The following is a 25,828-nucleotide window of genomic DNA, read 5'->3' as shown; positions in this document are numbered from 1 at the left end:
AGCTATTTCTGTATTTAGTGATAATTTCCAAACATAGTTACATTTTATTTTATTAGGCTTGATAGCACTAAATGTGCTAATAGTACTGTGTTAGGAACACAGGCAAACTATTAGTAAATTAGGTTTTGTGTTATCTTAAATCTAGACAGTGAGATAAGTTGAACTTTAAAGGTATTTTCTTTCAAAGCAGCAGTCAATTTAGATTAAAATTGAATACAGCAGTACCTTTGCAAAAACAAGCCATACTCTCTTGCTGTTTTCTTGACAGCATGTTTTGTACTTCTAAAATATTTCAACGTACGTGGAATACAAGTAACTACTAGCACAGTTATAGATTCATTAGATAGCCCAGCTTGATCTTGAAGGCAGAATAAAGATCTCAGAGATAACTGCCCCATCGCTATAAATAAAAGGCCCCACTGGGTTTTGCTAATAAAAAAGCAAACAAATTACCATGTCAAATTTGTTAAGATTCAAATAGAATAACTCCTGGACAGAATGAAAATCTATCTGCTGTAAACAGTGTTAGGCAGCTGCATGGGGGAAACACACAGACATCTATTTATAATGTGCATATTTTTACAAGAGTTTGAAAACCAGCCCTGTTCATGGGTCCTTTTAAAAGCATGCTTTATTTAGAATTGATGCGCTATGTTTGCAATGAAGAGACTTTTTTTAATCAGATCCCCCAAAATGGGATAGCTGATGGCTTGGCAGCAATGTAGGACACCTTGGCGTTTTTCTATCATCAAACACACCAGAATCCTAAGTATTCTTTCTTGCCACAAAAGATGCCTGGTCCCCAGCTGTCTGCCTGTTAGACTGGAGGATAACACCTTCACTAAATCAAGGCACTTCAAATCCTGAAGTCTACTGAGTTTCAAGATAGACAGCAAATCATGACGAAGGCATCACACCAGGCTTCAGCAGAGACGAGGCTGAACCTAAAATTCATCATTTCTTGTGAGGGAACCCAGCTACTACTGCAGGGGGCCAGATGATTACAGTGAGGACAAATGCTATAATCCTAAAGGAGGCAGCAGAGGATAGTGTATTCAAAGCCCTTGGATCTTGTAATGAAAGAATGACCCTTCAAAAGCACCTTAAAACCATACTAAAATTTCTTGTCCCCGTTGCAAGGAAAACGTCCCTCCTTAAGCTGGTGCTGTCTCAGTATGAATATATAACAAATATTTGAATCCTATATCAACTAACATTAGTCTGTAACATAAGCTAAATTTATGTAATGTAATAAAGTTACAGCACATAGAAGACACTGCTATATATATTAAGTCATGCCTATACTACATATATATTAAAATATGCATTACTTTAGTATCACTATTGTTACAAATGAACTAAAATGCAATCAACACGTTGATGCAGATTTTATTGAAATTACTTGTCTACATATGACATTTGATTATGGAGTACCATAATCTGGCTGACTGTCTGGATTCTCACTATTGTCTTCTTTATAAAGTCAATAAATATATTGTCATAATCCACATATGAATTACAAAGACACCACAAAAATACATTAAAAATACAATCAATCCCTTACCTTCTCTGTCTGGTGTAAGCTTTTGTTTAAGAAGGTGATTGACAATGGCACTCAAGCATATGTAACACTGGCGACCCATCGTGTTCCAGTTCATGGTATTCAGGACATTAATTGCCTCGTGTATCTCATCGTAACGAATATACTGGTGGATGATTTCCACAAGACCCAGCTGTCCTCTGGTGATCACACCTTTCACAGGAGGTATTAAAATGAAAGACAGTGTTATGAGTTTGTAAACCAGCAGCTCACTACTTTTCAGCACAGTTAGAAATAATTGTTGTTGGTTAAAATGAGGAAGTTTAAGTTCATAGGTTTCACTGTTAAATTTTTATGTGAGATAGCTCCTTATTATCTTGGTATATTTAGACTGAGGGTGCTTTGGACAGCAGAGAAAAACCATCAGTGAACTTCACATACAGAGGTTGAGCGAATGTGGCCAATATTTATTAGTGACAACAACATCATGTAATGAAGTTTGTTTTAAACATGGTAGAAAAGGCTTATTCCCAGTTTATCATTATTGTATTGCTGGAAAACACTAAACATTTGTCTCACAGAAACGTACCTATGTATACATGTTTACAGCAGCTCAAATGTCAAAGCAGCAGTTCCTCCATTACTCTCTACATTGCAACTGGTCTAGAACTTACTTCTAGCTTGACAAAATTCTCAAAGTGAAGCATTTCTTCTGTGAAGGGTTATCATGAAAGATATCAACATTTAGGGACCTTTGAATTACAGTTACACATGAAACCAAGAACTTGCTTGCCATAGGGGAAAAAAAACGAGCAACACATTGCTCACCCCATGAGAAAATTATTTACCTACAGCACTCTATCTCTGAAAAGTAGAAATTAAAAGACTCTAAAATTTTCTTGACTTGTAGGACTCAGCTTCTGAACAGAAAAGGTGACTGAAAACTGCAGAGAGTAATGTTACTTACGGTTTCTGACTACCCATATGATCGTGTGACATAGGCCACACATGGCATTTTAGCAATTCCTGCTTGCTTTGGGTCACTGTGCTAGAGTATTCTTCATCACTACTGTGCCAGATATTAGAAAGAGACCAGAATAAATTTACTGTTCCCCTCTCTTTAAATAAAAACATGATGTTATTTTTTTTTACTCAATTGATATTCTGATCTTGAATGTCAAAACTAATTTTAAGGGAAAAATTCTGATGGGAAAGGGAACAAGCTGAATTTCAATACTGATATTAAAGCCATATGGTTGCTGGGGAAAAAAAAAAGTTTAATTACAGGGAAAAGCAGTCCTAATATATATAAAACATACCTCACAAAATTTTCATAAATGTAGTTGTGAATATTGTTTGTGATGTAAAATAAGAACTGAGAAAAAAAAAAGTAGAGGAAAACATCTGACTAGAGCTCGAGGACAAGCAACCTGCTGAGAACTTGCATATACAGATCTGATGCTTTGAGGAAAAAAAGCTTACATATTTATTTTTTGTAACAGAGAAATACTTCAGTTTTTTAGTGTCATTAAAGAAAAGACGTGGTTGTCTATTGTACTTCACTTTACATTTGCATGTATTAAAGCCTATGGACATTATCCTGCATAATAGCCATGTTTAACCTGTGTATGTGTGATAATATCTAATTGTTACAGTAGACTTTATTCTTCCTAAATGTTTAGTGTTTTTAAAGTATTACACAACTTAGGCACTCTTCACATTAATGACTCAGTGAAGATGAAAATACTTATTTGCATGCTAATTAAATATAATACTGTATTTAAAATGCCTTTTGAGGCCAGCAATGCTGAACCACTGGCACCAATACCAAGTTTGGCATTATCCAAGATCTGGGTTGACATCAACGACAAGAAGCCGCAATTCTTTTGAAAATGAATTTGGCATTAGACACCAAAAATATTTGCCATTAATGTTTGAGGGTAAATTTAATATCAATCTTTTCCTGAAATAAATCTGGCTAGACAGCATAATGGAGAATTCACAGAACTTGTCCAAAATCATAATATGTCAGCTGGAAGTTAAAAACATATTTGCCTATTCTCATTGACATCGTTTCTTAACAGACTTTTACGGGAAACAATTCCAAGCCATGATTTTATTATGGATTTTATTCCAGCCCTGAATGTCTGTCTGGGTTTTCCTGTCATGAACCCCTAAATTTTCTGTATAATTTATATTTGCATTATTTCTTAAATAGCAGAGACCTAAAACCTGCTAGGTTAGGAAGAGGGGCTGACTAATCAACACTACATTGCCTTGGTAGTGTGGCAAACTGAGGAGGGGTAAAGCTGAAAACTGGGATGCAATAGAGAACAGCACATTTTTGCACAGTGGACTACAAAGAGAGAGAGAGGGAGGGAGGGAGGGAGGGAGGGAGGGAGAGAGCTTTGCCTCCTTTCTAGAAGAGATTTTGCAGTAATTATACAGAATGAATTTTAAAATGTGATAACTTTCAGCTGTAGAGGTCAACATCTTCCCATTTGGATGCTTGACTTCTCCTGGGTGGTGCGCTTCCAGGCAACCTGCTTGGGAAAAAGAGGTGACAGCCAACTCACTGCCTAATTGATTTAGGAACGGTGCCCAGGGAGACAGTCCAATTAAATTTACAAGCTCGCAATTAGCAGGAAAGGCCTCTAAATCCCTGCACTGAGAGCCTGCTTGCCTTCGTAAGAACATAAATGTGCTAAAGATAGCAAGGGGAAAGCTGTGCTTTCTGGAAAGCTGCTGTGAGAAAACCCCACAAGGGAGGACTGAAGAAAAGCAAGGTAGATGTGGGTAGAGTGCCTTCTGCTTGACAGGTAAGAGGTAATTTAGAGGGTTTTTTTAATGGCCAACATGCACAAAACCATCAAATAGCTGTTATAATTAGTGTTATGGGGTACTCTGCAACTATTAAACCTGTCATTGAACATAGTGCAGCTGAATTATCTCAAAATAAATGATTACTTGTAAACAGTTTTTTAACAGTATTTTTGGATAACTAATAATCTGGATCAGCTCTTTTAAAACTATACAACTATAAGCCAATCCAACATTTTTGTTGCTAACATCCTACTATATTAATTTACCCTTTTGCAGGGGCACACTTGGTTAAGTTTTTTAAATTCAGTCTTTCAAATATTTAGGTCTGCAGTACTTTTAGACAGGATTTTTCCCCACAAAAGCACATGCATGTTTCAATCAGTAAAGAAATAAAGTAGATTTTCAAACCTTACTGTCACCTTTTTTTTTAAAAAAAGGCTTCTTTGTAATCTCAATAGCTTTACACAAAAGAATCATAAAAACGCTCCTGTAAAGATCTACAAAGGCAATCCTGTTTCCTTGGACAGACAACGGGCAAAATGCTGAAATTTTCCAGGATGAGTATATTTGACATGGCTGTCTGCCCTGCTGAAACACTGGCTCGGTAATCAGAAGATTTAAGCATGATTGTTTTTTTAGCTCTCAGGGTGGGTTTGCACCACTGTAACTTGCCTGACGTGAACAGAACCAATGAAGTTCTCACTGATGAGCAACTGCAGGGGTTTTATTCTTAGTTCAGCCACTGACTCATGTAACTCTTGGAAAGCCTTTTAGCTTTCCTTTACTGCTTCTTGTTATTCTTTTTGTAAAATTAAGATAGTAATGGTTTTACTGTCTTGAAGTCTCCTTACACCTAAAATGAGAAGTGCTGTATAAATTCTAAAGTTAGTATTATTACTTCTTCTTTTATTCACAACTCCTGGCAAATTAATTGAGAGACCAAACTACTCTGAAGGTTATGAAAACCTTCCTTCTTGTGTGAAAAGTCTTCAAGGAAAGAAACGGTGTATCTTCTTGTACGGAAGTCGTGAAGAACAGGGTAGTGGGACAAATATACATTACAATGGAAAGGACAGTTGCATCATGCACACAAAAAAATAATTCAGGACAGAAAATAGCATTACTATCCTATTATTAAAAATAGCTTATTTTAGCTTGTTAGAGGTATTACTACAGAATGAATACCATTCCTAAAATTATATCCTACAGAATAAAAGAATTTTAGATGAGAAATGGTTAAGCTTTATTAGAGTGGCGGGTAACATAATGGGACCCTGATCCAACAAACAGATCGGGGTCCTGTTCTGTCAGACCCCACATGAAAAGTTACTAAGTAATTGTGAAACATAATGAACTCCTTGGTTCACAACTTCAGACATCAGTGGAACTACGTGCTTTTAAGGCTATGGTCCCATATATCTAAAATGAGGGTGTTGCTTTCAAACTACAAAAAACTTGTGAGGTACCTACATTTTCTTGAAAGCTCAAGGTTCAATAGATGTGCTCAGCAACTTACCAAGTTTAAACTGAAGTGCTCCTAAGGGTCCTTTGTCGAATCTAACCAACAGAAGATCATGAATATCTGTGCCATCAGCGGTGGCAGATGCAACTTGAGGAGCAGCCCACTGGATCTGGATGAGGCTGCTAGGCACGTCAAAGTGTTTACTGAATTGCAGAGTTGCCTCAGGTGAATAGTCTTGTGCTAAGAGCTGAATTTTAATTGGGGACAGTGCTGTGTCAAAAAGTTGCAGCTCCCCTTGAGAGCTGCCAACTATGAATATGGCTCCGGAAGGGTGGTAGGTTATGAAAGCAGGCAACAGTTCTGCTTGGGCTAACAGAGTCACTTGGTTGTAGGCTTCATACAGAATTACTGATGAATCTTCACAACCCAGGACCAGTTTGTCTTCCGTAACGTCTCTGCAACAACTGATGGCCTTGGATCGTAGTGGTATTCTGGTGACTGCTGCACACTGAATTTTGTTCCTAATGCACTTGTAGACGCAGCTGTCAGCCATGGGCTCTTTGGCTGCGGAGATGGAGTGCTCTACCGTGTAAACCTGGTATGGCTGATTAGTGCTGAAGCGAGCATCGAGTGGATCCCATTCTGTACGGACATAACTCAGAATCTGAAAGAAATTCAAAACATTTTGGTAATAATTTGTAAGAATTTATTCTTACTTTGATGATTTAAAAAACAGACCACTGCAAATACACTTCCTCATGGGTCGGTAAGCTAAAACAACTACGCATTTTAGAAGTATAGTTGTAAAATTGATTGGTTTAATTTTTAAAAGGTTAATTCCTTTGATTAAAAACTCCTGCGATATAGTTTGAGCCATATTTGTTTGTCCAGAGTATGTAATAGGTTAGCAGAATAGAAGGTAAAAGAGGGGATGGTCCTAACACTGTTAGTAAGAGGAGAAATGAGCAGCTGACTGATATAAAAGAGTAACTGATTATTCACAAGTGGCGTGGGGGAAAAATCCCAAAATTTCTAGAAAATTTTATAATTGGTTACTCTGAGCATTTTGGATCATTTGCTCTGGGCCATGGTAACAAAAAATATTACACTGAAAGAATGGTGTGTTTAAACAATGGCTATTCATTGCCAAATGAGTAGGTGGTAGATGTTCTGTGGTGCCGTATAGCTTTAAATGCAGAATAAATGAATTTGTGATAGCAGAAAAGTGGGACCATTTAGGGGTACTTGAAGGATAAACAAACTGGAAGAAGAACACAAAGGCAGAATATGATACAAAGACAGCAGCTGGCAAAGAGCAAGAATTTGTAGTGTGGAAACATGGGAAGTACCATAAAGTGATGGAGGCAACAGTGGAGACCAGTGGAGATTCATGTCCTAAAATACATGGGTTTGAGCAAGAGGTGTTGTACAGGACTCAACCAGGGAAACTGTGGGAGAAATACCAGCTCTAAGTAATTTACAAATTAGCTTATGAAAAGCTATTTCTCTGAAAGAGAGGGATAACCAATGGCTCTAGAAGAATGAGACTAGTGGAAGTCAGTCGAAACTTGCTGGTGTTTGTTCATGCGGAAATAAAGAGTGAAAGGAAAATGTCAAACTGAGCCAAACCCCGCCCTCAGGTATACCCGGAGCATTCTTCACACTGTAAACTAAAGCTGCTGACCTGCCACTAATTTTGGAAGCCCCTTCTTTTGAGTCCAGGTGGTATGCAAGTACAATTTACACAGAAAGGGATAACAAATGTGATTAAAAGGCAGAGAGAGGGCAAGGGAGGAAATCTGAAAATTTCATGTTGAAAACAGAAATGCACACATAATGTTAAACCAATTTAAATTTTATTTCTACAGATCACAAGATCAACTGAATATATAATTTAGCCTTTCATCCTGCAAAGAAGCAGCATAAGAAATTAAGATTTTTTTTGCATATCACCCATTACTTCAGAAGCAACTGATGAATTTATAAACAAGTTATTCGGGATGTTGATCAGACTGATTAGGATGTTTTGTTCTGACAGTTTACTTATTTTGTCAGCAAAAGAGTTTCTCATTCAAAACAAAGAAAAAAGGATTATTGCAATTCTGTGGCCGCAGACCAGCTGCCGATTAATACAAAAGTCTTAGCTGCTTTAAGATGAGTAGTTAGGCACATGCAAAGAAACACTTCATCCAAAAGCTTCTAATACAGAAGCCAATGCATCCAACTTCTGAAAACTAGGTAAACCGATTTCAACAGAGTAGTGATCAATGAAAATATATACCCAAAAGTAAATAAAAGATTAAATTACTTATATAGTCTGAAAAACATTTTCTCACCTCCACCATTCCCTCACCAATGACTTAGCCTCTGCAACTACTCCTTTATGCCCACAAAATGTGCAGTGGCTACTGTGCAGATGTTAGAACTGCTGAAATGTGTAGCTTATTAGGGTGTTAAATTGCATAGCAAGGAAACCCGTAAAAGAGGTTATTGTGGACAAAGGATTACTGTGACCACAGAGCTCTCTAACCCCAAATAAAGAAAAGGTGAAGTATTATTGTTTGTTCTGCAGTTTTCCCTAAGAGTATGTATAGAGACCCAGGTAGCCGCCTTTCAAATATGTGAAATAGAAATCTTGCCCAAGCAAGTCTTCAAAGCTTCTATAACTTCAGTGAAATGAGCCTTGAGGCCCTCTGGGACTCAGATTTCTGTCTTCCTGTGGCAGGTTTCAATGCACTGCATTATTCATCTACATATTTTGATCCCAAACCAGTGTTCCTCTCTGGACATCTCCTCACAAGCCATGAGAAAGTCACAACGATCCACACAATAATGAAGCCTATGAGAGATGAAAGACTGAAAGCGCTATCAAATCCTGAAGAGGGACTGGCCTTGAAGGTTAAGACAATAGAGAAGAAAACACATGAAACATGGATTTTATAGCTCCATGGGAGTGACTGCTGGAAAACAGCAACGGAAATAGTCACAGAAAAATAAATGTTGTCATCTGATCGTTTGAGAGTCAGCAAGCAAACTGAACCCAATTAATAATTTGTTCTGCCTTGTTAGAGCAGAAGTGGGACAAAATGTTGCTTGCTACTTTGAATTTGAAAGAAAGTAAAATCTTATCTTTTGGAAGGCTAATTTAATGAGCCTTGAGATGAGAAGCTTCCTAGCTTCACATAATTTTGAGAGCAAATCCTTGAAATGAAGTCTAGGGTAGGGCTGGTTGCTGTATATAATGCAATTCTAAACTAGGAAAAAGTTTCTGCGAGGAGAGAAAGATTATCTGCTGTATTTCAAAACATAAGTTTTGACATAATGCTTAAACAAATTAGGCTTAAAGGAAACTTTTCTAGACACTACTGTTCATAATCTGTATGAAAACACGAGAAACATTTCTCCTCAGATTGGAGCAGAAAAGCTGCTTCTCATGGATCATTGGCCTCATGTACCTCTTGGAGTAAGAGTACCGAGCCGAGAGACCTCTTTGTTCTGGTTTCCAGTTTTGCCAAATGTAACTGGTATTTGGCACTCTAAAGGGGAAAAAAGAAAATATATTCTCTTTCATCTAAGAGGTTAGATTTGAGTTTCTCTGTCAGAAATTACTTTTATTATTAATTCTTCATGCTGCTAACTGGAAAACCAAAGCAGAGAGACATACAACTGCAGAAACATGTTAATAAGGCTGAGATAATGCTTCTGAAAAATAAGAAATCTAACAGTCAAAACATCTCTTTTTTCCAAGAAGATGGTTACCTGACAATTGTTTTTCTATCTGGTAAGTAGCAACATGTTAGTAAACGTAGTGCACGTAGCGCTTTAGCAGTCCATTTAAAGGAATCCGCTGGGATTCCTTCCCAGTGAGCAGTAGTTGTCTGGAACCCTAAAGGGGAACATCAAATAGCAATGTATCTTTAAGTTAACAAAACATTTGCTTGGGAAATGGGAATGCAAACGCTGGGGGAGTTCCCTCAGAAGTGGGTAGGACATCTCTAAGATTTGCGGAGGAGGGGACAGGGCAGTAGATGTGAAAAGCCAGAGCCATATCACATGGTGGGGTGTATAATCCCACTCAAAGTTAAGTGCTTTCCATAAACCTGGGACTAAGCACTTAGCCTTGGATTTCAAGGGAAGATTTTTTGGAATTACTTTGCATGAAATAAAACCAATTACTTTCTCTAAAATAAATAGATAAATTATAAAAATTTTTAAAGTCCCTCTTAGTTTTGTGACATATACACTAGAAAAATATAGTAAATGTATTTAAATATTGTCCACATAATTTATGCATATTTCCCTTATTAATGTGGCAGTCACGCACCACTACTGCACATTTATATTGTTTTTCCATTGCAGTACTGGCCTGCACTCTCCATCAACTAATCAGCAGTATGAGGGATACTATACATGTCAAATTCTCAAATCCTAGAGTCAGAAATCATAACAATCCAAGGAAAGGAATCTTTTAATCTTTGTAAGTAAGGGGCCTGAATTATGCTAGTTAAAATGCTTTCTTTCTTTTTATGTTTGAAAGAAATAATAGCACTAGCTTGTGTGGGCAGTATCACTCTTCTCGGTGCAAATCTTTGAACATGTAAAACTGAAGTATTTTGCATAGAGTGCTGGGGTAGGATAAAGTCCACATATCAAAACAAATAAGAGTTTTAACCAGTAGTTCTTAAGCAGAAAATTGGCTTACCAGGCAGATAAAAAAAGAAAACAAAAGAAACAGAGAAATAAGCTTGCTGTGACTGAATTGTGTGTCTTTCAGATGAGAAAAAATGTTTGATTTATTTTATGGATGTCAAAAAAATGCTTATTTAATTTCACACAGTAAGGCTCCAAATAACAACAAACACTTCAATTAGAAATGTAGAGTGGGAAGTGTAGTGCACACTAGAGTAAAACAGTTAAATACAGCACTGTGAAGACGGAAGAAAAAAACCCACCTATTTTTAAACATTTCTAAAATAAGAATGCAAGGCTCCTACTCTACATTACTTATTTGGCTGCATTGTATTTACAGTCCCACATGCATTCTTATTATTTAGATCTTCATCCAACATTTACTCTTATTTTAATTCAAAATTTATCATCATCATCTTTATCCCATATTATTCATTGAACTTTTAACCCAACGTGACATTCTTTGCTATATGTGTGTGAGAGGTATTTCAGCCGCTCAGTCACACACCGTAGATGTTTTTCTGAGTGCTACAGTAATTGTAGGATAGCTCACTCACAAAAGATCTACTGTGTTTACTTCACAAGTTTGAGGCACAATGTGAAAGCAATAACTATTAAATATTATCTCATGGGAGAAAGAAGAATAATATTCTCGCTCAGGCAAATTATTTTTTCCACAAGATTGAAGTATAATTTCAGTGATTCGCCCTAGCACTAAATGGAGTGAAAATAAACATGGCAATGACAAATGCAAAGTACTACAGTAACTGAGCCCTGGCGTCATCACCTCCTGTTAATTTATGTTTGGAGAATAAAGTTCATGTTGATTTTAACATGACTTTCTCTCAAAGCATTTAATCCAGGGATGGTGTCACAGCAGATCCTATTTATTCATAGCAAATTGTTTGACATGATTTCTGGAAGATTCCTCTTCTGGTTTTGAAATCAAAATACCAGCATTATCTCCACAGGGAGACAATTTAAATAACATCCTTGTTCACTGGTACTTTAACAAAGAAGAAACAAACAAACCTCAAATAATTAAATAAATAATTTGGAGAATGGATGTGTTTACTGGAGGAAACCAACTCGTGCAAGAAAGCTAAGGTTCAACAGAAAAACACTCCTGTAGCAACATGCACGCATGTATATAAATGTACATCGGACACCAAAGCAAAGTCATATGTTAAAGTAAAAAGCACTTTTATTTCTTCAGGGGTTGACTCCTCACCAAATCTTACAGCATTCAACACAGTAAACACTGATCTCAGAAAAAAATTGAAGGGGGTAAACCAAGTCAAGATTTGCAAGGTAAAAGTTCTTTCTGTTTTTAGAGGAATAATGCCTAGCTTTAGCCTTAATAGTAGCAAATGTTAAAACACAAAGCCACACAGCACAATTCAAATCAAATTTATAGTGTATTTAAATGTAAAATGTATTTCCTCCATTAAGTTGAAAAGCTGCTTAAGTACACAATACCTCAAACACTGTATGTGCAATGTGAATCATCCCAATGCAGAACATGTAGTTACAGGATATTACCATGATGAGGGGTTGAGTTGCCTTGTCCCAGAGCTATTCCTGTCCTCATCCTCATAAGCACTTCTGTTGGGCAGCAAATATCACTCAGAAAATTCTTCCAGAGAGGAAGTAGTATCACCTAAGTGCCCCATTTACCTTTGCTCTGCCACAACAAGAGTGTCAGTAGCTGGCAGATCTTTTTCTGGTTTCGTAGGTCAGCACCAAGGTGCTATAGAACAGTTGTGGGTAGCACCCATTCATTTCCTTGGGCTTGGTTTAATTTTTCATAAACCTCCTCTTAATTCTAGTTAATAATACTGTTTTGTCCAAGCGATACTACTATTTTCAAGTAAAATGTTGGTGGTATTATTTTACTACACTTCTTTTTGATAAATGCTTCAGATTGAATCAGTTCACACTTCTCATTCTTCTTTTGTTGACAATAATAATTTACTGGTAAAGAATAATATTATAGGTCAAATATGATAAATATGGATCTACTTCCGTGCATAACAATGGCATGTCCTGTTTCTGTTCCAGGTCTATACCTGAGGAACACTACAAATGGTAAAGGAGTAGAGGTAAAGAGAAGCGAAGCAGCATGCTTACAGAAACCCTATATTTTTCTGTTATCTGAGCTAGAAAGTAACTGTTCAGAAGTTGTCTAGAAATGCTAACTACGTTTCTGCTCATGTTTAGGCTATCAAATGACCCTCAGAAGTTAAAGGTGTTAACTTAAAGTTCACATCCAAGACTCTGTAGGGGGAAAAAATACCTCAGCTGATTGCAGATTGGGGATTGATGCTGCTTCTAGTGCCGCTGGGTTATGACATCCCCCATCCATGCACGGGAATTTAACTACTGCCCATAAGTAGCACTAGAGAAATTAAGGAAAAAGAAACCCAAACCAAACATTACTGGAGGCTACACGCCATGGATACATAGGGGAAGGCAGAGTGTCTTGAGCCTTACACAGCAGCCCACTGAGCATCCAAGAGATAAGTACATGGACCAGACCAATTGGCAATCAGCAAGACAGTTTGTTATCTATATATGACTAAGTTTTCCATAGCCCTGGAATAGTGCTTGGCATTTTATAGACAAATACAGGAAAAGAAATTTCATCTTAAGACAAGTACAGGCAAAGAATCACAAAGGGGAAAGCAACTGAACAGTTAAATTCGGCACTTCTGTTTTTAAAAATAATTTTCTTATATTTATATTACAATATGGGCTAAATTAAAAGGATTATGAGTTTAGGCCTAAAGGCTCAATGAATGCTTATTATCATTATTGTGTTAAGCACCAGTGATGTGCCTGGGACTATACTAGACAGCCTCAGCCCTGAGCAATTTAAAGTCTAAACCAGAAAAGGATAAAACAAGGTGTACTGAAAGATGCAGAGCAATGCTGTAATTTGGAAATCTCCCTATATTATGTAAAATGAAACAGAGAAAGCTTTAAACTGACAGAGTGGTTTCTGTGAATTTCTTCGAAGAAACTAGTCTCTAAAAACATCTCAGAAAAAAAGAGATTGCAAACTGCTATGTTGGCATTAGGAAGCTTTCTGGAAGATGTGGGAAGGAAACAAAAGACATTGGAATGTCGCTGTCAGAACCTGGACATAAGGAAGTCATGGTAAGAAATAAGATCTGAAATGTTAGTAGGATGAAGTTTCATAATATCAAACTGTCATAGGGACTAGGCTGAGAAAACTTACAAGGTACAGATGCACGTTTTAGCTACCAGAGTAATTTTTATATGCGATTGGGCATAGCTGCAGGGGGAATTGAGAACTGCAGGTGTATATCAGGCAGAAGAGAGAGATGAGTCAAAGATGACCGCTCGTGGAGAGAGGTCAATTGAAAAGAAGTAAAGGCAGCAGAACTGGAGGTCATTTAAACTTAAATTCTACAGTGACTAATGACTGAAACAAGAAAGAAAAACTGTCTCAAACTTTTCTCTTTTGCTTTCAACGTATAGAAAATCCCAAGGGAAAAAAAGCTTCACTGAAATTAATATAAGTTATCAAAGTAATAATTCCAAGACATTAAAACATTTACATCTTCCCTAATTAAAGAGAACAGGATATTGTTTATAAGAGCAGCTTATTCTAAAGTGTTACTTAGGGTTTTCCCCTACAGGTAAATAGCCTGTAATAGCTACTCCAGAACAGCTATTCCCCAGCCGATCCTCAAGTTTGTGCTCTTCTCCCACAGTCAGTGCCTTTTTAGTCCATATTAGTAGTGGCTTAAGCTAAACTGAAAATAAAACTCCAGCTACAGGAGCCTCTATACAAGATGCTATTTCAAAACAGCTTTTACATTTTAAACTCAGGCTCCAGTTCTTTTCAGAGTATGCCCAGATAGCTTCATTTTTAAGTTTTTACCTTTAAGTTTATGTTTTTAAGTTTTAAGAAACTGGATTCAAATACTCTTAAATAGATTAAATAAAAATGAAATAGATGAAATGGAAACATGTGCCTAAAAAGGTAAGCTAAACAAGTGTCAGGAAGAGGGTCAGCTTGTAGCCTTGTTCTAACTTGTAGCTTACATCCCCACCTGTAGAAGGGGAATTTTGACTTTTTATTTAAGAAAAAAAAAGTCCCTGATTTGATCAATACTCATAGCAACAATTTAAGCAGCATCTGGGTATAGCTAAAATTTTATAATAAAACATCTAAAATAGATGTAAAATGCCAATCAATTAACATTGCAATGTAAAATACTTGCATTAGACAAGCATGCAACAGCTACAGTTTCTAACTCAGGTTAGAGTTTTCTAGTGGTACTCTGACACTTTTATTTTCAGTGTTAGCAGCTCCAAAGCTATTCCATTATAAAGACCTAACTTCCTTGCTACATTTCTCAGATTGCCAGTTTTGATGTGAAAATAGTAAACATACTAAATAAGGTGCTTTTTTGTTAAATAATGAACCTTTGTTTTTAAGATTAGAATGGCTGATATCCCTTTCTTATGTTTTTATCATATCTGTTCTTTATATCTACCTGAATATGCACTTAAGTTGAATAGTTATTTCTTTAGCAAATCCGAAAAATCATGTAACAAGACAGTTCAGCACTTTACCTCCAATTTGCCATGTGCACAGCCTAATAGCAATAGGTTGGCTCTGTCCCTCTCACAGGAAATAGGAGACCAAGGCCATGCTCCATCACTAGTTGCTGGCCACCAGCAAATGACCATATCTTGCATACAATTTATTGCCAGGTGACGTTTCATCCTTCTACCTTCTGGTCCAAGGATATCAATATAAGAAATCTGTTGGAAGAAAAAATGCAGGAAATATTTGAGGTGATAAAGTAGCATAGTAGGAGCAATTGGGAGCATTTACTTTGGATGCGTGAAAGAATGTATATGTACACAGAGGACTGCGTACATATATCTTCATATAGGCTGTCTGCAAATGTAAAAAATATCTTCTCAGACAGAAAAAGACATGCTCACACTTTTATCTATGGGGAGGGGATTGGGAAGGAAAGGAATGTGAGTTAAGAAGGAATTTACTGCAATGACTCCAATCAATACCAAAATGTACAGTCATGGTTGCTTGACAGCATCGACCTACACATATGATTTAAGCTTAGCCATATTAAATGACAAGTTCTGCAAAGCTGACCACGGAGCTAAGGCTAGTGTTTAAGACATAATCAAATATTAAATATATTCTACAGTGTTTGAGCAAACATATATCTTCCTTTTTCCTCCCTAAATTAAGGAATCCAAATACAAACATCCACTTTGCAAGAGAATATATACTTTTCTGCATAATGTGGATGAGCTACAGCATCATGCGTAAAGTTTATGCAGCTCTTGAGAATTGTGCCTCTTTCTCAGGAAGGATTTGTGGAATTTATTATTCAAACTCTGTTATTTTGGAGCATGGTTATTTGAAAACATGAGCGGTGCACCATCTGGGTGACACATGCCAAGGAAATATAGATTGCACCGCATTTCTGCTTAAGGAATTAATGGAAGGTTGATAGCTAGGGGAAAAAAAAAACTATCTTGCCATTGCTGGTCAGCAATAATCGAACCACTTTCTGGGGATTAAGCGCATGGCTAAGCCTACTGGACCAGACACTAGCAAAGGGCAGGGGGTCTTCTTATCAGAGAAATGCTTCTGGAGCCAGTCTCACTACATGACAGATTGCTTTCATATTCCTGTCTGCAAGGCAACAAAGGATGGCAGTAATGCGATAATGCCAGAGTGCAATGGGTGTTAAGAACCCGTTGCATTTATGTATTGTATTTAGTAAATAATCAGGCTCATCCAAACTGTGATCTCACCACTCAACCAAGGCCATTAAAATCAAGGTTAATGCTTTAATAATCCTTTGCTGTTTTTTATATGGTCAAAAAGAACCCTTTTCTATTTGCATGGTCATAATATTATTGACCTCTTCATCCCCTGAATACACATCAAAAGGAACTGAAATCAAAGTAATTACCAATGTTGTTTTCTCATGGTAAACATTTAACTCCTTGTACTGTCTCCTCCTTCAGTAAATTGAAATGGATTAAAAAAAAACACAGATGGGAAAAAACTTGCAGAAGGTCAATATTTTCAGAATATCCTGTGTTTTACTTGTCAAAACACTCTTCAGAAGTGTAAAGATAAAACATAAATAAAAGTTAACAGGTAGCTGATACTTGAATTAAAACTATATATAATTTAGTCACAACACATTTATTAGGATGGAAAAACACAAATACTTTCACAGATATCAATTAGTGCTGTATTGCAGCATTAACTGTTCATAATGATTTCACGTGTAGTAACAGCCACAAATCTTTTGAAAACCTTTACACATTGCATGAGACATGGCACTTTCAAACATGGACTAATGCCACTGAGAAAAGGCAAATGATAATAGCCGTTTTTACATTTTGCTGGTCTTCAAGACTGTGGTGATTCATGCAATAAGCCTTCCTTTCTTTTTTCAATGTGTAAATAAAATCCAGCATAGTATTGTTTAGAAAGAAAATGATAGAGAAAGTAATTCTTCCATTACTTTTGGATAAACATCAAACTGCGAGGAGGAAAGCATGGTTGACTTGTTCTTATTATTAATTGCGCTCTGGCAGCCCAGTACTGCCTAGTGTTCCCTGTCAATTTTGCCCATCATGAGGCTGGACAGTGAACAATGTGAAGTTCCTGCTGTCCAGGTACCAAAGAAATTCCAATGTAGATATGACAGAAATTTAATTATATCTTTACATATGATTGTACAGAAGCATTTTCCTCATTTTAGAAATGGGACTTTAAACCCAAATACTATGTACATTTCTCAAGGCTACACCGAAAGCCAGAGGCAGAAATGAAGGCTACACTGAAATTTCCTGAATCTTAGCTCCACTTTTTAATCCCATAGTAGTTTTATACCAGTGCAAACCACCTTTTAATTCAATTTCTCTTGGGAAAAAGAAAATCAACAGTAAGGAACTGTTTTTTCTAAAGTGTGTATTATTACAAGTTTGCACATTTGCAACCGAGGGCCATCTTTTGTTTCTTTTGTTACTACTGATAGTGACACTACTGTTGACTGTGTCTGTGATCTTTTAGCTTTTCTAACTTTGATCAAAAAGCAGCTATGAAGAACTCTAATTCAATGCAGAGAGCTGACATAATATTATTGCAGTAGTGAATAATGCTTTCTGCTGGCTCACGCCGGTGCAATTTTAAAGATAATAAAAATTATATTTAGCTGCCTAACTAGCAAGCCTCACACAAAAGAACATTAAATTAAAAAATGCAAATGCCTTTTTTTTGGCTGGCAAAGAAATAATCCATAGTGATTCCCACTGATTTCAAGAGAAAGCAAAGTTAACATTGAACATGGAGGCGTTTCTAGAAGCTCAGCTGTGTCAGCAAAGAACTGAACATAACAACCCTATTAAGGAGTACAGCAGATATTTCTGGTTTCCTAGGGCAGAGAGAGTTTTCTGTGGATTAAGCTTTCCTTCTTTCCCAAGAAAAAAATGCCGTAACCATGAGATCCAAAATGTCCCAAGCAATACCCAGAATGAAAATATATTTTCTAAACATAAATCAAGTAAGGAGCTATGGCCCTCACAATTAAACGATGAAGGCAGTCTTCAGCTCACCACAGCTTCTTCGTTAAAGTTTATTACTGCCCCCCACAAGTACACACCAGCCTTGCTTCTAAAGTACAGCCTTAACAAACACCATAGGCCAGGCACAAGCACACATCATTTTAAAGTAAACTACGTATCAGCTCAGTTCCTGGTGAACAGTGAACTGTCTCAAATCCACGTTATAGAGGTTGGATCAATCTCGCAAACACAAGTCATTGCTGAAAAGAGGCCCTGAACTGAAACAGCCTGGAAAATGTATTAGATATTCATCCTAGCAGAAAGTATTGCTACCAAGCAAGTTAAAACGTAATATGGCAAATCTTAAATTAAACACATCCTTAAAAAGCTTGCCTTGCAGATGCAAACTCCCTTATGTGAGGAAGCAAATTACTGAGGAGTTGTCAAGGGGAAAATATTTGCTAGCACAAGATTGTTTTCTTTAACATTTATCCAGTCTGAAATAAATACAAACTCTCTCTTTTGCTTACTACATCTTTCTACCTTTCTTGGGCAAAGGCTTGTCTCTTCTTCGTTCTTGCAGTGAATTGGATGCAGTCCCTTTCCTACTCTGCCTGTTCAAAGTTAATTGTCTTTGGCTGATTATTTTTCGTACTGCTGTAGCGCCAAGCACTTCCACCTAAGTTCAGCCACTGCTCTGATGTCAAGGAGCTTATGGCCAAAATATGTCTACTTAGCCCAATCCATCCAAGACACAGTGTAATTCAGCTTGAGATGTGATGGTTTCTACTGACATCCAAACCGGCTAGTTTAAAGCCAGCTCAGCTATCTCTAGACTACCTTTCAGCTACTGTTACGACTGTGGTATAGACACACTCACACAGAGAGGGCTGGAAAAATGGAGTATTTTAATCTTCACTAAATAGTGAATTGAGCTACAGAGGCACCAAGTCACTTGCCCAAGGTCACATACATAGTTTGTCAGTGGTGAGAAACTCAGCTTCTTTACCTTGAATCCTAGCTCAGTGGCTTAATTGTAAAACCAACTCTCGCAACAATATGGTTACTGTAACTAGAGGGAAAATTAAGATTTCTGCAAAGAATTACAACAGTCTTGGAGCTCAGACAGATGAATGAATTATCATAACTTCATGAGTTCATGTATATCAGCTGAGCCATAGTAATTGACCATGCGTGCAGTTTTAGCCCACAGCAAACAAGAGGTAAAACACATTAGCTTAAATCTTTTACACTGAGGTTTACCATTACAGATTTTGCTTCATGCTTGTTAGATGCTGAGAATGTGCAAAGGGTCAGTTACTGCTGCTCAACTGACACAAGGTAATCTGTTAAGCAGGGGTAACTCAACTGTGTGTCTGAGCCCTTAACCTAAATACAGTAGAAAATTGAATCCCTCTTGGCACAGTATTTTAACTCATTAACTCAGAATGCCATGTAATTTTTTTTGACTTTTCAATAACTGCCGGTTTTAGAATTTGAGCTGTTCTGATCAGTTATAAAAGGTTTGCAATTTATACTGCTATACAATACCAGCAAGTACCAGTGATTTGTAATGTAAAGAAAGTTACTGCAGTATTTACAGTCACCCTTGACAAGTATACCTTAAAGTCCAAACAAGAGAGTTTTTCTAGTCTTTTGTTTACATCAGGAGAATCCATCTTCTTTGTAAGCTGAATAAAGCAGAGTTGGTTATGGTCCTCAAATGACAAGATGATGAAATTGTCTGTAAGAACAGCTGAAAAACAAATAAAAATTGTCACCACTGTAATACCTGTTTCTAGTAACAAAACAAATTACTGAACCCTCCACTGAGACATTGCAAAAAGCAATTTTTTCAAGACAGTGTCTTAAATATTACACTGAAGCCTCTGTAATCTCCTAAAAGACATCAATGTGTCAACCTGCCAGGACCTTCCTGGAAATGAGAAATAAAGCCTAGGGAGTACTCCGATTACATAAACCTGAATAAATTATCTCATATCAAGTTATCACTACATTCAAATATATGGTTTATGGGCTTCCACATTCATTTTCATCTTGGTTCAGCCTTCGATTTTTTTTTTCTTATGGTAACACCCACCAATATTTTGGAAATGCACCTAATACAGCTTTGCTTGTGTTAAGGATGATAAATGCAAATTAGTACATGAGATGTAACTGGTATTTTGACATTGTAAGGTTCCAGATGCTGCTGCAGGCACCAAGGAGGCCATTACATACAGGATTATGCTTTAGAGGGGTTATTAATTTATTGAAAGCTTCACAAGGGGGTACCCAAACAATACAGTAACCAAGATGGAACAGACTCCCTTGGAGTCTGGAAAAGTGCAGTGGTATCCCCGCTGTTAACATAAGGGGGTGCCAGACCAAAAGAGTTCAATACAAAAGTGAATAACTAATTTGACAATGAAAATTAATTAGACAATAGTATCTAGGGTTTTTCCCAAGTGTTATCCAGTTATTAAAGCAGTGCCCACATCTAAAGAGATGTCTGAGAATGAAGTGAGTCATTGGGATAACTAGTACCAGATCACTGAAGAACTGTTAAAGAGGATCAGATTTAAAGTAAAGCTAGCAAGCTGGTTTTAGAAAGTAAACTCACAAAACTCTGCTAAAAGGAAAATGCCAAGTAAAGTGGAACCAGATTTAAAAATAAACAAAACCCTGCAGAAGAACTCCTGAAAAACAAAAAAATGCATTTGCGACTAATATCCTGGATTCTTGAAAGTATTTTATATATCCTTAGATTGACAATTTAGTCTTACAGATAAGCAGTGAAAACTGGCTACTCAGTTTTGCTTTGATTTAGTCTGATTTACAGCCAGTTTCATTTTCCAGTAGTCATGGGACTGGCACAGCTCATAATTATCTGGTATGCAAATGCTAAAGGGTAAAGTTTAAAGACACATAATTGCCTTTGAAATGTAACATTTAACACTAGCTTTTGAAAAAAAGAAATGTTGATAAAGTCTCTGACACTGTGAGTTAGAAGCTATAGCCGAGTTCCTAAACACGCATGAAAACTCAAAGCCACTGAGTATAGTATCTTCAATATGTACAGTTAAAATATTTTAATACCCTCACAGACATAGTTCACATTAAAGATGACCTACAGCACACCTCAGATGCTTCTGAAATTTGTTTTGGTTGAAGGAAAGAAAGCAAGACACGAAGACCCCTGGGCAGATGTGAACGAGAGTAGCAGTCCCTTGATTTTCGGTATCTGTGGTTGTCTGGGGCAGGAGTGGAGACCAGCTCAACATGAAGGCAGCTATGGGCATGGGTAGACCATTATTCAGAGGGGACCCACATGCTGCAGAGCCAGATTACCCTAAGAAGGCAGACAGTGCAGTTAATAGTCCATATACCAGTACTGCAAGACCTCAGTGCCACAAAATTATTTAGAAAATGAGAAATACTATTTTCTTTTAGGAAAGCAATTTTTCTATAATTTCTAATCAAATTTATTTTAAAATTTTGCCTATAAATAATAAAAATCAGGAGGACTTTATTAGAGGCAGGAGGATTATAAATGCGACCTTAATTCTGTATTTTGTGGACACGATCTGACCTTTATTCCAAGCGTTAAGCGGGCATGCTACTCTGAGTTAGAATTACAAGATTTCATAAGTAATTTTGGCAGATTGTAATCTTATCCATTTCTACATACACATAATTGTTAAAATAAGAACTATTATTTTTATACAGATTCTTGGATTAAATATCAAATTTCTTTTGGCTAACTTCATAATCACAAACCTAATTCCAGCCCAGATTTGGAAAGACATGCAATTATGTTGGATTAAAGTTAATTTATTCTAGGACAACATTATGTTGTGGTTCTCACGTAAGGATAGTTCAGTATAAAAATTTGTATTTTGAACCCTACTTGTGCAGGTAACAAAAGTATCTTCTTTTGTCATTCATGAAAAAACCCCAACCTCATTGCAATGACAGGTATTGTGGGTTTTGCTTTTACTGAACAGAAGCAGTCCTGTTTCACCTTCAGACATGGGTATTACCAAACACAGAGGTTTAAGAAATTCCTGAATAAGTGAAAATAAGGACAACTGTTATATAATGTTATTTATAGCAGTTTGGGTGGTATAACTGTAGGAAAACATATTTGTTGCATTATTATTGTTTTAGTTATAAGGTTTTTAGTATGTTTTTAGTACATTTTCATAGGTTTTCCTCTGCATTAAACTAAACCTTCATTTTTAGCAGTCACTAGTTAATAACTATAGTGAGATTCTGGAAAACTAGAAACTGAATCAGAACAGCTCCATGTAACTTATGTTATCTGGCCTTTTCTAACAGGTAAATATTTTAATAATAACTATCCCATGTAATTAATCAGTTGGCTAATGTTTGGCTTTGTCCCATTTTCCCACTTATGAAATAAACATGACAAGTCAAAATGGCATGTTCACAGTGATTAAAATGTGTAAGGAACTGCATTTTAGAAACCCATTCAGTATTTGACAAGCCTGAAAACTTTGATGTTAAATATTATTCTTAAAGTGTTATTAGTCCTGAGGGTTGTAACTATGGCTTTACATGCAATTACTTGTTGTGTTTGAAGTCCCCAGTGGCAATAATTAGTCTACCTGTTGACATACTGTTTCTCTAGTCTATTGTTAATGTAGGCAATTGATTTGCACGTGGGTGTAATTACCATCACTGATGGTGTCGGAGATGAGCTTCCCCACCAGGGTCCTGTCAATCACCACTTTCTCCAGCTGTGGCCCAGAAAGGCTTAGGGACACCAATACACCTGAGTGAAAGAGGAGCTAAATCCAAATAGTGGGAAAACAAGACATCAAGAATCATTAATAAAGTGAAACGTTCCAAGGTACATATTAGCAGCTGTCCATTACGTAGTAATCTAATTTTCAAAATTACAAAAAAGGTTTATCGTTGATGTGAAGATGTCTTATAATGACTTTGAAAGCTTCTTCAATGAAAGGGATGCGTGTAATATGACACTGGTACAAGAATTACAATTGCTGAACACTTGAAGAGGATGCAGGCTAAATCCCCAAATGTTGCAGAAAATGTACTGAATTAGTTTGTTAAAAACGGAGGTAAAACTTCTATCCCAAATAAGTAAAGGGATGATGCTGACCACTCTATCATCCACGGACCTGATTTCTTCTGTATAAAATAACTGCATAGCCTGCATAAAAAAAGCATACAAAGTTGGGCTTCATGAATTTATATTTTTATAAGTTTATATTATTATCAGAGACTAAAACCAGCACCTTTTTGCTGTCCTTGCTGTTCATATATTGTTTAACTTAAATAATGGTGCCCTACCACAGTGATAGTTGTGGGCTTCTAATAAATCCATATACTCCTTCGCATAAGATTATAGATGTCTCTCTTAAAAAAAAGGAATTTAAATCATTGGACAGACTAGTCAGAGGCTTATTTCAGAGTTAACTGAATATTTCTGCCTAATTAATCTTAATTAAATGATACATATAATCTTGGAAGACTAAGTCACAGTACTTATCAGCTCCTACTGACGCCGTATCTTGTATGAGAGAGAGAATGCTCAGTGGGAGGAGTTATGAAAACCATTTCTTTTTGCGTAATTAAACCCTTAAACTTAGACGTTTTCTGAATGCATCTATTACAGCAAAGAAATTCAGAAAATAAACCCCATAAAATTCCCTGCTCCTTTGTAAGTTGACCTCACTTTGCTAAGTTACTCCAGTAGCAGGAATATATGAAAAGCTTTATTACAGAGATATTGTTTTCTTAATAACATGGTCAAAGATAAAGTCAGGGGTTTATAAAAAAAAATTCTGACCATATTAATTGTTGAACTCCTTGCCAAACTTGGGTTCTACAGAAACCTTGATAAAAAAACAGTAAAAAAATCACTACTGTTGCTTTGATCTTTACATGCAGTACTGAAAACACAAGTGTATTTTAATTCATCTTCTGGTGCTACCCCTGATCCTGCAAGCTGCTAGACTAGATGACCTCAGTGTGTAACTTAAAAGTTTCGCAGGACTCATTCTGGCAGCTAGGTTCATCTCCCTCTAATCAGTAAAAAAAAAAATAATATTTTTTTCAACAAAGGCTATACCAGCTCTAAACTTGCTGAACGATCTTTTCTGCCAAAGGAATCCTCAGTGGAAAGACCATTGTAGAAACGTACAGAGGGCTCACCAACGGCCAGAAAGCTGGGACTCCAGTTCTTACTTTTACCTAACAGCAGATTTTTAAAGAAACCTCTGTGCTTTTTAGTAGAAAACACGGGTACATAAACACCAGGCGAACCTCCTTGCAGTGAGATCTATTGGGTTGTATCATAAATAAAAAGTACTGGTGACAGGAATGTAATGATCTAATTGAGCTTGCCTCTTGTGCAATGCTCTTCTCCCAATAATTTAGCTATGAAAATTCTCAGTTATACATATTTTGCTATATTACTCTAGCTCTGTGCTCTCTGTAGCAAAGAACAGGACAAGCATATTTAAATAATTTACTTTCTTGCCTTGACTTTAACCAACATTTTTGCAATCTATCTTCCTGTCAATTCACAGTAGTTTGAAAAGAAATGCTAGTGACGTTTGAAATAAAAACAAAAAATACCTGTGATGTGAAATGAATTTGTTAAGAACAAATTATCATCTCCCATCCTGACAAAGTCTAATCATGGATTTTTTCATGTTTCGATATTCCCTGTCATGACAGATGTCCTTTAAGGTTTTGTCCTAGTAAAAATGTTAGACACAGTTACACTCATGCAGCTTTTATTACAATCTTTCAAAACTTCAATTTATCCTTATGTTGAAGTTAGATTAGATAAAATCACAATTTATTTCCAACTTGATAATGTTAAGTCCAGCAAGGTTTGACTACGGTTAGCTATAACTGTCCAAAGAACCTAGTGGAAAAAGTGAGGGTTGAAACCCAGAAGCTGACAAACTATGATGCAAGCACCAATCAAGCAAAATTACATAAATACTCTAGAAAGATCGGTTCTAAATTACTGAATGAATATCAGCCTGCTGCTCCCATGCTTCCTTTCCTGGCAGGGAGTGAGAAGAGCATCCTGGAGTTAACCTGGGAGATAACCTAAGTGAATCAGAGGTCTGTTTGTAGCCTCTAGGCTTACCTGACAGAGTAGGGATATATACCACCCATCCAGGTAAAGAGGAGAGGCAAAACACAGGGAAAAAATGTGTTTTGATCTGTAGATGGTCAGTGACCTTGAATGACTGGCATTATTGAATGAGGCCACATGCTTGCCATTCTGCTAGCATCTAACATGTCCATCCAATACGTTGTACAGACAATGTGCTTGCAAACTCTTGGCTTGAGATCAACACATAAGGTTAAGATTCTTTAACTCTTAAATGTTTCAGGGTGTAAATTCACTTTACACCTACGTGTTCATTTCCTGGTCATGACATAAATCACACTTGTAACAGAGCTAGAATAGAAATCTATGAAAACTGCTGCAGTGTATGATGACAAGACTTTTACATAAATAAAAAATATTGTGCTAATGGGTGTGCTTTGCTTTACATCTATGAAACTAGTCATTAAACCAATGCTATGTATTTTCAATATTGCAGAGATATCTCTCTCTCTGCTATCAGTATGGCATGATAGAATGACAGAATGTAGGTAAAAATAATATAATTTCTATGGCTTTTATTTTTTCTGCCACTGTG

The 25,828-nt window shown here is 36.6% G+C and overlaps 1 protein-coding gene across 1 annotated transcript in view; it reads right to left on the bottom strand.

Annotated features, from left to right (window-relative positions):
• LOC104129380 (WD repeat containing planar cell polarity effector) overlaps positions 1-25,828 on the bottom strand; it is a 107,223-nt gene that overhangs the window by 67,910 nt on the left and 13,485 nt on the right. Inside the window, 5 exon segments of the mRNA XM_035895310.1 lie at positions 1,565-1,753; positions 5,880-6,489; positions 15,123-15,314; positions 19,733-19,866; positions 22,810-22,924. Of these exon segments, the coding sequence (XP_035751203.1) occupies positions 1,565-1,753; positions 5,880-6,489; positions 15,123-15,314; positions 19,733-19,866; positions 22,810-22,924 (1,240 nt within the window).

The sequence above is a fragment of the Egretta garzetta genome, unplaced genomic scaffold (genome assembly GCF_000687185.1).
Source record: "Egretta garzetta isolate BGI_Z169 unplaced genomic scaffold, ASM68718v1 scaffold360, whole genome shotgun sequence".
NCBI lineage: Eukaryota > Metazoa > Chordata > Aves > Pelecaniformes > Ardeidae > Egretta > Egretta garzetta.
The sequence above is the reverse complement of the archived record's forward strand: the minus strand, read 5'-3'. Positions and strand labels throughout refer to the sequence as shown.